We start from the raw sequence: 15,463 nt of genomic DNA on the forward strand, positions 1-15,463 counted from the left end.
AGGGATCAATGATTCTCTCTCATCATTGATGTTTCTATCTCTCTCTCCCTCCCTCTCTCTGAAATCAATAAAAAAACAAAATAAATAAAATAAATTGCATGGTGGCCGATACTATCTTATTAATTATGCCTTTCTGAAACTGGTTGTTACCCAGTATCTATAATTTTATTTTAAATTTTTTATTAATTTCAGTGTTACCAAATAGTAATGCATCTTGACCCTTTTTTTAAATCAATTATCTTTTCCTTTCTGTATGCAGATTTAATGTTTACTCTATGTACATCAAAAATAGCTTCTAATAAAAATTGACACCTCTATTGAAGTTTAGAAACACTAAAAGAGAGAACTGTGGCAGGAATTTAAGAATAGCATTGTCTTCAATGTTAATATTTTCCATGGCCAGTCTCCAACCTTTAGAGATTATAGACGATAAGTTATGCAGAGTATTTCAACTTGTGTATAGAATTCCTTCTTCTTATACCTGCCCTCTCTTTCAGACCTTTATATCAGTGTTCCCTTCTGCAGAAAAGCCTTGTCTAAAGATAACTCTTGATGTGAGGTATTAATGAAACATAGAATTATGTGTTTACCAATTTAGTGCCATTTGTTTTATTTTGCCTTCTTTTAAACATATTTTCTTTCTAAATACAAGTATTTACAAAAATATTAACCTAACAAGTTAGGATTTTATCTAGCAGCATAATAATCTGACTGGTGTTGCTCAGTGGTTGAGCATTGACCCATGAGCCAGGAGGTCATGGTTTGATTCCTGGTCAGGGCACATGGGGGCGGGGGTTGTGGCCTCAATCCCCAATAGGGGGCATGCAGGAGGCAGGGATGATGATTCTCATCATTGATGCTTCTATCTCTCTCTCCCTCTCCCTTCCTCACTTTCATGTACTAAAATTTTCTTGCTTTTCTTTAGGGCAAATATGTTGGTCTTAGAAGTAGTTTGAATTATAAATCTTTGGCATAGATTCACTGAATCAGCATTTAAAAAAGTGTTTCAAATGAAGACTACACTTTTACATAAAACCTTAGATTCCCTTGGGTATCCACACACAATGTTTTTGTTAGTAGAAAAATTTGGGGTTTTCCTAATGGCTGCCATCTTAGTGGAAGGATTTCAAATATTGAATAGTTGCTCCTTAACAGCCTTGAAAATGATTAAAATATTTTTATTTAAAAAAGACAACATGATAAACTTTATTGTAATTGATAACAGTTATGAAAATCTCAATGTATTTTTTTGTACTTGAGATAAAAACAGGAAAATAAAATTGAATGAATGAATGGGATTTAGAATACCCTTTATACCACACTCTCCTTAAGCCAATTCTGGAATAAAATGGGTATAAACAAACTGGCAACTATAACTTGAATTCCTGATTCAGTGGTGTGTATTTTTTTTTAATTAGAAAGAGGTTATCTTTACAAATAGCAATGGATGCAATGAAAATTTAAATTGTCCTTCAGGGTGGAGACAACAGCATTCATCCAGAGCAGATACAGGAATTGGAAAAAAGCTTTAAAATGAGACAAAGTTGAGTATCCCTTGTATTTCCAGAAACCAGTACTTGGTAAATTCATTAACATGAAAGCAATTAAATATTTGGATGAATTGATAAATAGCTTACATATTTAGCACTGATTTGAAATATCATTATGTTAAAGACGTAACTTATAGAACTTGCATCCTGAGTTACCCTCTACATAACTGGACTAAATGTTTAGAACAATTTAACATAGTATAAAGATTAAGCAATAGAAAATTATAGAATATTAGCAATGGAGTAAACTTAATAAAAACTAATTCCAAAATGATCAATTTCTAAAAAGTCTAAAAAACCAGTATCACTAGTAACCTACAACATGGAGTTTTCATCTTCATATATATGATAATATAGTTGTGTGGTAGCACATTCTCTTACATGTCCACATGCAAGATAAAACTCTTCTTGGAATTCTAATTTATAAGACACACCCACCTTTAAAGATCTAGTGGTCACACACAAGTACTATATAAAGAATTAAAGGCCCACAAAGAAAACCATGGACCAATATGAAGGGAATCACAGAAGAAACAATGTAAGTCAAAGAAATACCAGTATAAACGCAAACGTACTTCCATTTTGAGCCACAGGATGTCGTTGTTCTCCAAGGAGAGGATTGTTTTAACAAAGAAAACTATTATTCCCAGGATCAGAAAGATTCTCCACCTTTCCGGAGCTTTAAAGACGACAAGCACACCCATATTGTTAAGATCATCTGGGACCTCAGGAATAAAGACTCGGAAGAAATATCTCAAAAGGACTACACCTTTCTACTCGCGAAATGTTGATTTACTAACCAGAATCAAGGCATGATGTTAGCTTCAGGATCAGGTGACGAGGGAGCCCGGTTTTTGCTGCTCTCGCTTCTGCTTTTCGCTCCTCAGGAGACCGGGAGCCGCCAGGTCCACTACGCGGTCCCGGAGGAGGCCAAGCACGGCACCTTCGTGGGCCGCATCGCGCAGGACCTGGGGCTGGAGCTGGCGGAGCTGGTGCCGCGCCTGTTCCGGGTGGCGTCCAAAGGCCGCGGGGACCTCCTGGAGGTAAATCTGCAGAATGGCATTTTGTTTGTGAATTCTCGGATCGACCGCGAGGAGCTGTGCGGGCGGAGCGCGGAGTGCAGCATCCACCTGGAGGTGGTGGTGGAGCGGCCGCTGCAGGTTTTCCACGTGGAGGTGGAGGTGAAGGACATTAACGACAACCCGCCGGTGTTCCCAGCGACACAAAAAAATCTATTTATTTCCGAAGCTAGGGCTCTTGACTCTCATTTTTCGCTAGAGGGCGCCTCGGATGCAGATATCGGGGTCAACGCTCTGCTGACTTACAGACTGAGCCCCAATGAATACTTCTCTCTGGAAGTACCGACCAACGACGACCAGGTAAAACCGCTTCACCTGGTACTAAAAAAACCTTTAGACAGGGAAGTCGCTTCGGAGCTCCTCTTGGTGCTTAAAGCAACAGACGGGGGCACACCTGAGCGGACAGGTACTGCGGAAGTACAGATCACAGTGCTGGATGCAAACGACAACGCCCCAGTATTTGACAAAGCAGTCCATCGGGTGAAGCTACTGGAAAATACAAGGAACGGCACGCTGGTTCTTAGACTTAACGCCTCGGATTTGGACGAGGCTTCAAATAGCCACATTCTTTACTCCTTTGCAGCTGATGTCTCCCCGGATACAGCAGCAACTTTCTGCATAGAACCAGTCACCGGAGAAATAAAAGTAAATGGAAAAATAGATTTTGAAGAAACTCAATTATGGAAGCTGCAAATAGAAGCAGTTGATAATGGAAGCCCCCCAATGTTTGGTCACTGCACCATCTTGGTAGAAGTCGTGGACATCAATGATAATGCTCCGGAGTTGCTAGTGACTTCACTCTCACTTCCTGTTCCTGAGGACGCTCTACTGGGGACCGTCATCGCCTTGATCAGTGTAAACGACCATGATACCGGTGTCAACGGGCAAGTGACCTGCTCGTTAACACCCCAATCCCCCTTCAAGCTGATGCCCACCTTCAAGAATTACTATTCGCTGGTGCTGGACAGCGCCCTGGACCGCGAGAGTGTGGCGAACTACATTGTAGTTGTGACAGCGCGGGACGGGGGCTCGCCTTCGCTGTCGTCCACAGCCAGCGTGTCCGTGGAGGTGGCCGACGTGAACGACAACGCGCCGCTGTTCGCGCAGCCCGAGCACACGGTGTTCGTGAAGGAGAACAACCCGCCCGGCCGCCACATCTTCACGGTGTCGGCGCGGGACGCGGACGCGCAGGAGAACGCGCTGGTGTCCTACTCGCTGGTGGAGCGGCGGGTGGGCGAGCGCGCGCTGTCGAGCTACGTGTCGGTGCACGCGGAGAGCGGCCGGGTGTCCGCGCTGCAGCCTCTGGACCGCGAGGAGCTGGAGCTGCTGCAGTTCCAGGTGAGCGCGCGCGACGCGGGCGAGCCTCCTCTGGGCAGCACCGTGACGCTGCGGGTGTTCGTGCTGGACGAGAACGACAACGCGCCCGCGCTGCTGCCGCCGGCTCCAGGCGGCCCGGGCGGTGCTGTGAGCGAGCTGGTGTCGCGGTCGGTGGGCGCGGGCCAGGTGGTGGCGAAGGTGCGCGCGGTGGACGCGGACTCGGGCTACAACGCGTGGCTGTCGTATGAGCTGCTGCCGGCGGCGGATGGTGCGCGCAGCCCGTTCCGCGTGGGGCTGTACACGGGCGAGGTCAGCACGACGCGCGCCCTGGACGAGGCGGACTCTCCGCGGCAGCGCCTGCTGGTGCTGGTGAAGGACCATGGCGAGCCGGCGCTGGTGGCCACGGCCACTGTGCTGCTGTCGCTGGTGGACAGCGGCCAGGCGCCTAAGGCCTCTTCGCGAGCGTCTTTGGGTGCCCAGGACTCAGGGACGGCGCTGGTGGACGTGAACGTGTACCTGATCATCGCCATCTGCGCGGTGTCCAGCCTGCTGGTGCTCTCGCTGCTGCTGTACAGGGCGCTGCGGTGCTCGGCGCCGCCCACCGAGGGCTGGTGCGGACCAGGGAAGCCCGTGCTGGTGTGCTCCAGCGCGGTGGGGAGCTGGTCATACTCACAGCAGAGGCGGCAGAGGGCGTGCTCTGGGGAGGGGCCGCCCAAGACGGACCTCATGGCCTTCAGTCCGAGTGTACCTCCTGGTTCTAGAGATAACGGAGAACTACAGGAGATTTGCGGGAATGTAAGTACAGTAATTCTGGGATGTATTTCATGGCCATTAATGTCAACCACATAGTAGTTCACCAATATTTAATTTATTTGTTTTGTCCTTTCTCTTTCAATGGCTTATTTTAAAGCAAACAGGAAGTGCAGCCATTTTTATTACTTTTCCCTACAGTCTTCATGAACACACTTCCACTCAGTAATAACAAAAATGAAATAGGTGGCTAAAGCTTCCTGTGAATGCATAAGTTTCAGTCTGGAAAGGGGCAAGGTTCACTGATAAGAAATGAAGGGCATGGGCAAGGCTCTAATCTTCTACTTCTCAATTTTGCAGCAAGTTCATTCTTCCTACCCATTTTTTAAAATTCTAAGTGGTGGCCTCCACTTACTATGCTTATGCATCTCCATAATAATGCATAACTTTATAATTTAGTTAATTTGAGTTCAAACATGTTTAAATTTTTACCTTACTATAATCCATAAATTCATCTATTAATGGGTATGGGCTGGCGAGGTGGCCTCATTTTATAAAGCATTTTTTCCTTTAAAAAAATCTTTATTGTTGAAAGTATTACATATGTCCCTTTTTTTCTCCCAATGACCACTTCTAGCCCTCCCCTGCCCACTGCTCCAGACCTCCACCACCGTCTGTGTCCATGGGTTATGCGTATGTGCATACAAGTTCTTTGGTTGATCTCTTCTCACCAATCCACCTTCCCACACCTTCCCTCTGAGGCTTCACAGTCTGTGCCATGCTTCTGTGTCTCTGGATCTATTTTATTCAACAGTTTATTTTGTTCATTAGATTCCACATATGAGTGAGATCATGTGATACTTGTCTTTCTCTGACTGGCTTATTTTGCTTAGCATAATACTCTCCAGGTCCCTCCATGCTGTCTCAAAGGGTAAAAGATCCTTCTTTCCATTTTGTTTCTTTATAATCAATGGTGTGCTTCTTTGAAATAGTGGGTGGAGTTTCTCCTTGACTTTGGGCATGATTTTACTTCTCTGTCTTTAATGCCCCTATGATTTCAAGCTCATTTTCTTCATAGTCTTCAGCTGCTTTAGACATTTTCCCTTTATTTCCTAATATAAGTCCAGTTTGCTAATTGCCTGTTGAACCCATTGCTGTTCTCCTCCTGATTAATTCATTAAGCGCCTCTATTGTATTTGGAAGATTTTTTTTGAGCATTTATTATACGTTCTTCCATTCATGGCACCTGCCATGAAACTGTGTGGAAGTATTTTAGGGTAGGAAAAGTCACACTTCTTTATGCTTTGAGATTGAGAGAGTCTTCCCATGCATGGTGTACTGTGGATTCTGCTGCCTGTGTTCCCCAAGCCACTTGGTCCTCAAAATAACATGTCTTTAAATAACTTAAGCATAACAATTGTGGAACTTCCACTTGGCATGCCCACTTAGCACTAGTATTTGACAATGGTGTTGTTGATGGCATTTCAGAATTTAACATTGTGTACTTTAGATACATTTGGTGCAAACACCTTCTTGGTCACAAAGCTATATTCATGGGAATTTTCTTCAAAAAGATCACAGAGAACTTTTATTTTGAGCTGTAAGGTTGTGAATTAAATAATGTGGAAGGTTTTTTTGTGTTTGTTTTTGACTCCTGAATACAAATTAGAGATACTTTCATTGGATTGTTGGAGAAATAAATTGTTTATGCTAATTGACATGTGGGAGGAGACCATGTTGTAATAGATAGGGTGAAGTTAATAGAAATGCTGAGAAGGCATTAGTGGTCATTTTCTGCCTAAAAAGTAGGATGATTTCAGAAAAGGAAAAACCATGCCCTAGTTACTGTACTGGGATTGTCTTTATCCTTAGCTATAGAATAGAATAAGAGCAAACATTGGCCACTGACTACAATAAACCACCACGATGTGAGCTATTTCATTTGTTAGACATGATATGGATATGAAGGGCTTAAAATGCATAATTTCATTTATTTCCTGTAACAGCATGTCAATTACATGTGACTATCTGAATTTTAAAAATGATATAAGAAGTGGTGAGATATCTATCTTGTCCACTGCCATCCAGCTAGTACATGATAAAGATGATATTCAAATGCATATCTTTTAGATTCCAGACCTATTCTTTTATTCACTGTGGATCTTTCTGCAGTAAACTTTTCTCTGATCAGGCATAGTTCCGGCTAGGAAAATCAGCACAGCTGTATACAGGTGAATCCTCCGCTGTTTTGCTTAGAAAAAAAACCCCTTCACAATTATCTTCATGATTAATTTTGTACAATGCCATAGGAATTAAGATTCTTACATTAAATTTTTTTCTTAGAAGAGTTCATGATCATCATTATCATTTGTGTTAATTAATATTACATTAAAACAGGTATTTACATTATTCAACTGGTAAATAATGAAGAATTGTCTTATGAAGACTATGGATCAGTTGTTTGGAAGTGATATAAATAAGAATCATTTAATATATGAGAAAAATCAGAAGACTGTGGTTTGCAATGTTCTTGCAGAACACTAAAGCCAATTGACACATCTGAAAATGACCTTGTTCTTTTAACACTGCGAATAAGGGTAATGTTTTGGACAAATATAAGTGGTGATATGATTATTTCTGGGATCCAGAACATAAACAAGGATTCAATAAATGTTTCCAAAATTCAATACAGCTTTAATGGTATATATTGCCTGTGGAAATTTTGGAATGTATTAAGGTCTTTCAGGTTTCATTCTTCTTCAGTCTTATTGTTGTCTGAGATTTGTGCCACCTGAACAAATAACCTGTGATCAAAGAACTGTATATACTTGAACTCATAAAATAAATGCAAATTCTTTCTTTAAAAACTAACAGAGTGAACATCACTGAATATATCCTATAATTTTGTTAATACAATTTTGAATAGTACTTCTAACCTATTGATTTTCAAGAACCTCCTGGGTTTCTAAGAATTACTTTAAGATTTATTTGTCTATGTTTTCAATAAGTAATAATACTAGACTTTTTATAAAATATTAGTGGATGATGAGGACTAGTAGAACGTTAATCCATACACTCTAATACATGACTAGCAGGGCATCCAGTTGAAATTTAAGACTAACCAGATTGGTTCAGTAAGGGTCAGGCACAAAGTTCCTCAGTCTTTTCAATGATTTTACAAAATCAGTTTATCAATGATATTGATGTGACTTCTTGGCATTAGTCTATTGCCAGATCCCAGGCCAATCCCCAAAGGTGAGTTCAACAGTAGCATAATCTCTTCTAAAGGGGCTAGTTGAGATGGTGATAAATGAAATATCACAGCCAAAATGCAAAAGATGAATCATTGGTTCATACAATATATAAAATTCTTTTATGATTTGGTGTTTGTCCAGTTTCACTTCATATACTCACAAAATACCACATTACTGAAAAGTAATTATTTTTTTTTAAGCACAAGAAATCTTTTATTAGATTACTTAACATATATAAATTCTTTTACAAAGTCATGCCCTAGACTTTCGAGTATCTTGTGGTTTTAGATTTCACACCAAGGAAGGTTGAGGACTACAGCAACATTACACAAAGAAAACATCAGGGAGGCAGATGCTAAGAGAGTCTGAATTTGTACCTTCATTTGGGAAACAAAGAGAAAATACAGGTCTGAGAGCTCCTTTGAGAAATTATAAATGAGGAGTCTCTTTGTCACATCATAGAATGATATCTGTCCATACTTATATTCTAGGAAAATTCCAACTTGGTGCATCTGCTAGTAATTCTTAAATTCTCATTTTAATTCAGACATGAAATATCATCATCATCCTTGGGTAAACTTTCTCCATATCTCCATCTATTTTTGAAGATTCAACATTGCATGTCACTTCTCAATTCCAATTTCCATAATGAAGTGGTTGAATATCTGTTGCTTTCTTTTTCTCCAAAATAAATCTGACAGGCTTCAAATATCATGTTAAATCTACTGTTATCTAGTGTAATGTTATAGTTTGATTAGAGGCCCATTTGACTCTTTTACGGATGTGTAACATAATTCAGTGTCATAAAAGATGGAGAATTTGCTTTATTAGTTTTTAAAGAAAGAATTTGCATTTATTTTATGAGTTCTTGCAGAATGATAATATCAGGAAAAGAGTAAACTTGAAAAAAGTGGAACAAGATCTGAAATTGGAAATTTCAGAATAATACAGGGTAGGGCAAAAGTAGGTTTACAGTTGTTAAGTATGCAAAACACAGAGTTTATTCTTGTATTATTATTTATTAATTATTGTATTATTTTTATATAAACAACCATAAACCTACTTTTGCCTCACCCTGTGCTTATACACATGTGTGTATATTCAAGGAAAAATATTAACACATAATAAATATACTAGTGATTTCTTCATATGTCATTGCAATATTTTTAGATTGGAGATGAACCATCAAAACTATACAACAAAATACTTAAGCTACAGTGTATATATTCTGAATCACTTTCTACACTTCTGCATCCATTGCAGAAGTTATTTGCCATTTGGTTAGATTGTTTATTTTTTAGTGCACTTTTAGGCACATAAAGGAGATACAATTAGATGTCATTTATTTTGTTTTGAATAAAATTATGATCTTAAACCCAAAATTCTTTTAACAAGATGCAGGTCAGCTGTTTTTATGAATATATCTTAACTAGATATACAAAAACCAATATAGATAACTTAGAAATATCAATATGGTATAGACATTTTCATGGTGGTTTTTATTTATTTCATTGAATGATAATGAAATTCATCATTGAAAAGATGACTTCTGTCATATCATTGACACTAATAGTGTCACTATTGTCATACCTCATATTATACTGTGAGCATTGCAACTTACATGATCATATAAAATTTACATGAAATATAAATTTAATTTACATCAATAAATGTCTCCCTTGTGAATTCTATGTTTTAAACTGCCAAATTTGGAAAAATATTTTTGTTTTTCTTGTTCTTCAATAGATATAAAGGTGTTTACCATAAGTTCACAATTAAATGTAATACTGTCAACAATAAAATAAAATAAAATAAAATAAAACTTATAGAAGATCACAAATGTATCAGAGCTAAGGAAAATATAAGTAGAAGTCAAGTGCACATAGGTGGGAACACAATATGCAGGATTTAAGAATACATAGTTTTTATTAAAACTTTAATTTTGTCCTTGAGTTTCCTAGCAGTCAAAGTAACAAGGGAGACTAGAAGTAAAACAATTCAAATTTGATAATATTTGTATGAGGAACAATACCCATAGGAAGTGATTAACCATAGTTTTATAAAGTTATTCTTAGAATTGATCTCTCTGTATATATGTAGATGAGTAAAAGAGTAATTTTATAACTTTAAATCAAACATAGGAACAAGAATTTAAATTTGATGTTAGTCAATACTAAAATGCCATTTCCCACCTACCATCAATTTTAATATGGCTTAAAATCTGAATATTCCATAAAAAAGTACTTTGAAAATAATACCTTGGGGTTAAAATATCAGGAAACATGAGAAATTATTTTTTTTCTTTAAGTGAAATTCTGCGATATTGGGTGTAGTGCACAATACTCACAATTTCAGGCACAAGGTGTCGCTCTTTACTTGATGAAAATAGTTCATTCAAGGGTTGGTCTGACCATCCAGGAACTCCCCATATAAAACGACTCCATCAAGCCGGTCGCTACTGTTAACGGATCCTATGAAGCTTCTAAAAAATTCAGCGAGATTTTAAACCCGGAACTGGAGTCTCTGGTACTGTAAGTGTAAAGAATCATTTTTTGCAAGTTAATGTCGTGTGCAATGTTTGGGGTTCAAAGAGGGGGATTGGACACTCAGCAACTGCTGCTGTCGCTTCTGCTATTCGCGCTCTGGGAGGCGGGGAGCGGCCAGGTCCACTACGCGGTCCCCGAGGAGGCCACGCACGGCACCTTCGTGGGCCGCATCGCGCAGGACCTGGGGCTGGAGCTGGCGGAGCTGGTGCCGCGCCTGTTCCGGGTGGCGTCCAAAGACCGCGGGGACCTCCTGGAGGTAAATCTGCAGAATGGCATTTTGTTTGTGAATTCTCGGATCGACCGCGAGGAGCTGTGCGGGCGGAGCCTGGAGTGCAGCATCCACCTGGAGGTGGTGGTGGAGAAGCCGCTGCAGGTTTTCCACGTGGAGGTGGAGGTGAAGGACATTAACGACAACCGGCCGGTGTTCTCTCTCAGAGAACAAAAGCTGCTGATTCCGGAATCGAAGCCACCTGACTCCCATTTTCCTCTAGAGGGCGCCTCAGATGCGGATATAGGAGAGAATGCTCTATTGACTTACAGGCTAAGTCAAAATGAATATTTTTCTTTAGAATTACCAAGAAATAGTAAGCAGACTAATAGACTATCACTTACACTAAAGAAGTCTCTGGATAGGGAGAAAACTCCGGAAATTAGTTTGCTACTGACGGCTGCAGACCAGGGAAAGCCGGAGCTAACGGGCACGGTTCAGCTTTTCATCTGCATCTTGGATACTAACGACAATGAACCAGAATTTGAGCAACCAGAATACAAGGTGAGATTAATGGAAAACGCAGCTAGAGAAACGTTTGTGATAAAATTGAACGCTACCGATCTAGATGAAGGAGTCAATGGGGAAGTCACATACTCCTTGTTGTCCGTTAAGCCCGATGGGAAACCCTTATTCACAATAGGTAAAAACAGTGGCGAGGTGAGGGTAAATGGAACTTTAGATTATGAAAAAAACAAATTTTATGAAATTGAAGTACAGGCCACAGATAAGGGAAATCCTCCAATGGCAGGTCACTGTACAGTCTGGGTAGAAATCTTAGATGCCAATGATAATGCGCCTGAAATCACCGTGACTTCCCTGTCTCTCCCAGTCCCAGAGGCCACTCAGCCTAGTACTGTCATTGCGTTAATTAGTGTATCCGACCGCGATTCTGGTGCGAACGGACAGGTGATCTGTTCTCTAACGCCCGAAGTTCCCTTCAAGATCATGTCCACGTTCAAGAATTACTACTCACTAGTGCTGGACAGCGCCCTGGACCGCGAGAAGGTGTCACACTACGAGTTGGTGGTGACAGCGCGGGACCAGGGTTCGCCTTCGCTGTCGTCCACAGCCAGCGTGTCCGTGGAGGTGGCCGACGTGAACGACAACGCGCCGCTGTTCGCGCAGCCCGAGCACACGGTGTTCGTGAAGGAGAACAACCCGCCCGGCCGCCACATCTTCACGGTGTCGGCGCGGGACGCGGACGCGCAGGAGAACGCGCTGGTGTCCTACTCGCTGGTGGAGCGGCGGGTGGGCGAGCGCGCGCTGTCGAGCTACGTGTCGGTGCACGCGGAGAGCGGCCGGGTGTCCGCGCTGCAGCCTCTGGACCGCGAGGAGCTGGAGCTGCTGCAGTTCCAGGTGAGCGCGCGCGACGCGGGCGAGCCTCCTCTGGGCAGCACCGTGACGCTGCGGGTGTTCGTGCTGGACGAGAACGACAACGCGCCCGCGCTGCTGCCGCCGGCTCCAGGCGGCCCGGGCGGTGCTGTGAGCGAGCTGGTGCCGCGGTCGGTGGGCGCGGGCCAGGTGGTGGCGAAGGTGCGCGCGGTGGACGCGGACTCGGGCTACAACGCGTGGCTGTGCTATGAGCTGCTGCCGGCGGCGGATGGTGCGCGCAGCCCGTTCCGCGTGGGGCTGTACACGGGCGAGGTCAGCACGACGCGCGCCCTGGACGAGGCGGACTCTCCGCGGCAGCGCCTGCTGGTGCTGGTGAAGGACCATGGCGAGCCGGCGCTGGTGGCCACGGCCACCGTGCTGCTGTCGCTGGTGGACAGCGGCCAGGCGCCTAAGGCCTCTTCGCGAATGTCGGCGGGGGTCACAGGCCCAGAGGCGGCGCTGGTGGACGTGAACGTGTACCTGATCATCGCCATCTGCGCGGTGTCCAGCCTGCTGGTGCTCACGCTGATTCTGTACCTGGCTCTGCGGTGCTCGACGGCTCCCACCGAGGGCGGGTGCGGCCCGGGGAAGCCGGTGCTGGTGTGCTCCAGCGCGCTGGGCAGCTGGTCATACTCACAGCAGAAGCGACAGAGGGTGTGCTCTGGGGAGGGGCCGCCCAAGACGGACCTCATGGCCTTCAGCCCCAGTCTTCCTTCAGGTCCGCATAAAGAGGATGGAGGGGAAAGGCAGGAGACCGGGTCAAATCATTTTGAGCAGGTGAGTGCTATAGGTTCTCCCTTTTTTGAAGTCTATGTTAAAATTTTAATTTATTTTATTTTAAAAAACATTTTCATTGATTTCAGAGAGGAAGGCAGAGGGAGAGATAGAAAAATCAATGTTGAGAGAGAACCGTTGATTGGCTGCCTCCTGCACGCCCCCACCCCCACTGGGCATGTGCCCTTGACCTGAATTGAAACCGGGACCCTTAAGTCTGCAGGCTGAAGCTCTATCCACTGATCCAAAACAGCTAGGGCTAAGTTAATTTTTAGAAAATCCAGTTTATTTCATTGACAATTTAAATGAATATTGTGTATTTTGAATATTCTTTTAAAGAACAATGTTAGTGAAATGCCATGATACAATTAAAAAATCAACATGACTCAAAACTTTTAATTGAGTTTTACAGAGAGGAATGAGAGAGAGAGAGAGAGAGAGAGAGAGAGAGAGAGAGAGAGAGGAACTTTGGTCAACTTTCTCCCAAATTCCTCCAACCAGGAATCAAAAGGAACCGACTTTCCCATTATCACTTTATTAGAAATATTTCTAATTATCATTGATCTACTCAGGTAACTATTGTATCTCTAATCCTCAGTAATGTAGATAATCACTATGGATTCTCATTCTCTTTCTCTTTTAACAGCCTTTTGCCTTGATATTTTCATCTTATTAGATCACTTGACTTTTCTCCCTTCAGGCTCATATCAATGACAGAACACTCTATTAGGACTGAAAGAATTTACCTTTCTTTTTCTGAGGTGTTAAACATTCATCATAAATTTATTGCTCATTAGAAAATCATTAATTTTTACTACAGATAAGATAAAACTTGCTTTAATATTATTTGCATTAAAAATGCAGTCTTGCATTCTAGTATGCTTCTTTCATTGAAATAATATAATTGAAAGTTCTGTTCTTTTTTATTTTGTTCTGTGAAATGGGTAGAGATTTATTTATTATACTAGTGGCCTGGTGCACAAAATTTGTGCACATTGAAAGGGAATTAATTAGAGGAACATAATTTGGACTCACTATCTAATATCAATAATATGTGAGTGTGAGGCAGTCCGTGTTTCTGAAATTCAATGACATGAATTTTAGCTATTATTTTGCCAAGTAAATGGCATTTACAGATATCATTTAAAAGAGCATTCAGCTTCATATTAAAAACTCTGGCTACCAAGTCAGGTCTGTTTTCAACTTTTTGCCAGTGTTGTAAATTGTTTGCAATATCTGCCCATTTGGGGTTGCATGTCATGGTTATGAATAAATTGGGCTTGCCATACTTCATTACAATTGCCATAGCATCCTGATATCACTACTGCATATTTCTGGGACTACCCTCAAAGATGATGGAAGTATTATCATTTTACCAATCGGCACATTGTCATTTTCAGATCTAGATTTGAGATAATCTATCAAACCACTATATTTTTCAACTCTCAACTTAGATTGGTTTGCTATGATGAAATTTATCCGATTGGCCTCCATTTTTAAATATGAATCCACGATAAACTGTTGAGTTAATTTTCCTGCATTTAAAATAGGATTGGCCGAAACCGGTTTGGCTCAGTGGATAGAGCGTCGGCCTGCGGACTGAAAGGTTCCAGGTTCGATTCCGGTCAAGGGCATGTACGTTGGTTGCCGGCACATCCCCAGTAGGGGGTGTGCAGGAGGCAGCTGATGGATGTTTCTCTCTCATCGATGTTTCTGACTCTCTTATCTCTCTCCCTTCCTCTCTGTAAAAAATCAATAAAATATATTTAAAAAAAAAAAAAAAAAGAAAAAAAAAATAAAATAGGATTGAACGTGTCCCACACAGAGAGATGAAATCCATAATACTGCATTTGTGTGACTCGTGTCCTTACATTTTGTCTAGTATTATTGTCGATTACACTGTTGTCTCTGAGTCTTAATACTATATCTGTTCCCCAGCCTTTTTCACCATGTGGAAAAAGAATAGGATATGTCATTGCATCTAATGTAGGAAACAGGATATTGATTTGTTTCATTTTAGTGGCATTTGGATTATTGGGATCTGGTTTACAATGTATGAGCAAGTCCCTTTCAAAAGGAGGTTCTCCATCTTCATTTCTGAATATGACAGCAACCTCAGTTACACGGGGAGAATTATATCTATCTGGGTCGCTGTTATGATCCTATTTAATTGCCATTGTTACTTCTGTGGAGCAATATCTTTTGCTGCTGCTTCATATTGGGCTTCCTTTTCTACCTCATGTAGCATCTTCTACGATTTTGTTAATTCATTTATTTCATGCATGAGGTTGTTGATGTTGATTATGAGTCTTTCTGAGCAGCCCTGGTTTTCTGGCATTGCTAATCTTTTACTTGTAGCTTTGGCTGTATCCAAAATATAGAGTTGAGCAAACTTCTGAAAAACACCATCCGAAGGATGTAAAGTTCCAGTACGGTGATAAACTTGTCCATGTATTCTAAAACAGTATGGCCCATATCCTGATGGCGATGCAATATTTGCACCCATGGAAGCAAAAGCAAAAGAACTATTTATGGAACAAATATTTTCCAT

The 15,463-nt window shown here is 41.8% G+C and overlaps 3 protein-coding genes across 3 annotated transcripts in view; all 3 read left to right on the plus strand.

Moving 5' to 3' along the window:
- Positions 1-15,463, plus strand: part of LOC308518975 (protocadherin alpha-C2) — a gene marked incomplete at its 5' end in the record, with an annotated part of 138,374 nt that overhangs the window by 33,614 nt on the left and 89,297 nt on the right. The gene's annotated exons all lie outside the window — the stretch shown is intronic.
- LOC308519251 (protocadherin alpha-10-like) lies at positions 2,363-4,854 on the plus strand (the record flags this gene model as incomplete). Its single annotated transcript, XM_081091240.1, is given in 2 exon segments — positions 2,363-4,768; positions 4,771-4,854. Coding segments are annotated over 2 exon segments (2,490 nt in total).
- Positions 9,171-13,588, plus strand: LOC308519252 (protocadherin alpha-11-like; the record flags this gene model as incomplete). The annotated part of the gene is made up of 2 exons (XM_081091241.1): positions 9,171-12,915; positions 13,559-13,588. The coding sequence occupies exons 1-2, from the start codon at positions 10,513-10,515 to the stop codon at positions 13,586-13,588; spliced, it is 2,433 nt and encodes an 810-aa protein (XP_080947367.1). The 5' UTR covers positions 9,171-10,512.

The sequence above is a fragment of the Myotis nattereri genome, assembly GCF_964212035.1.
Source record: "Myotis nattereri genome assembly, chromosome: 5".
NCBI classification, from domain to species: domain Eukaryota; kingdom Metazoa; phylum Chordata; class Mammalia; order Chiroptera; family Vespertilionidae; genus Myotis; species Myotis nattereri.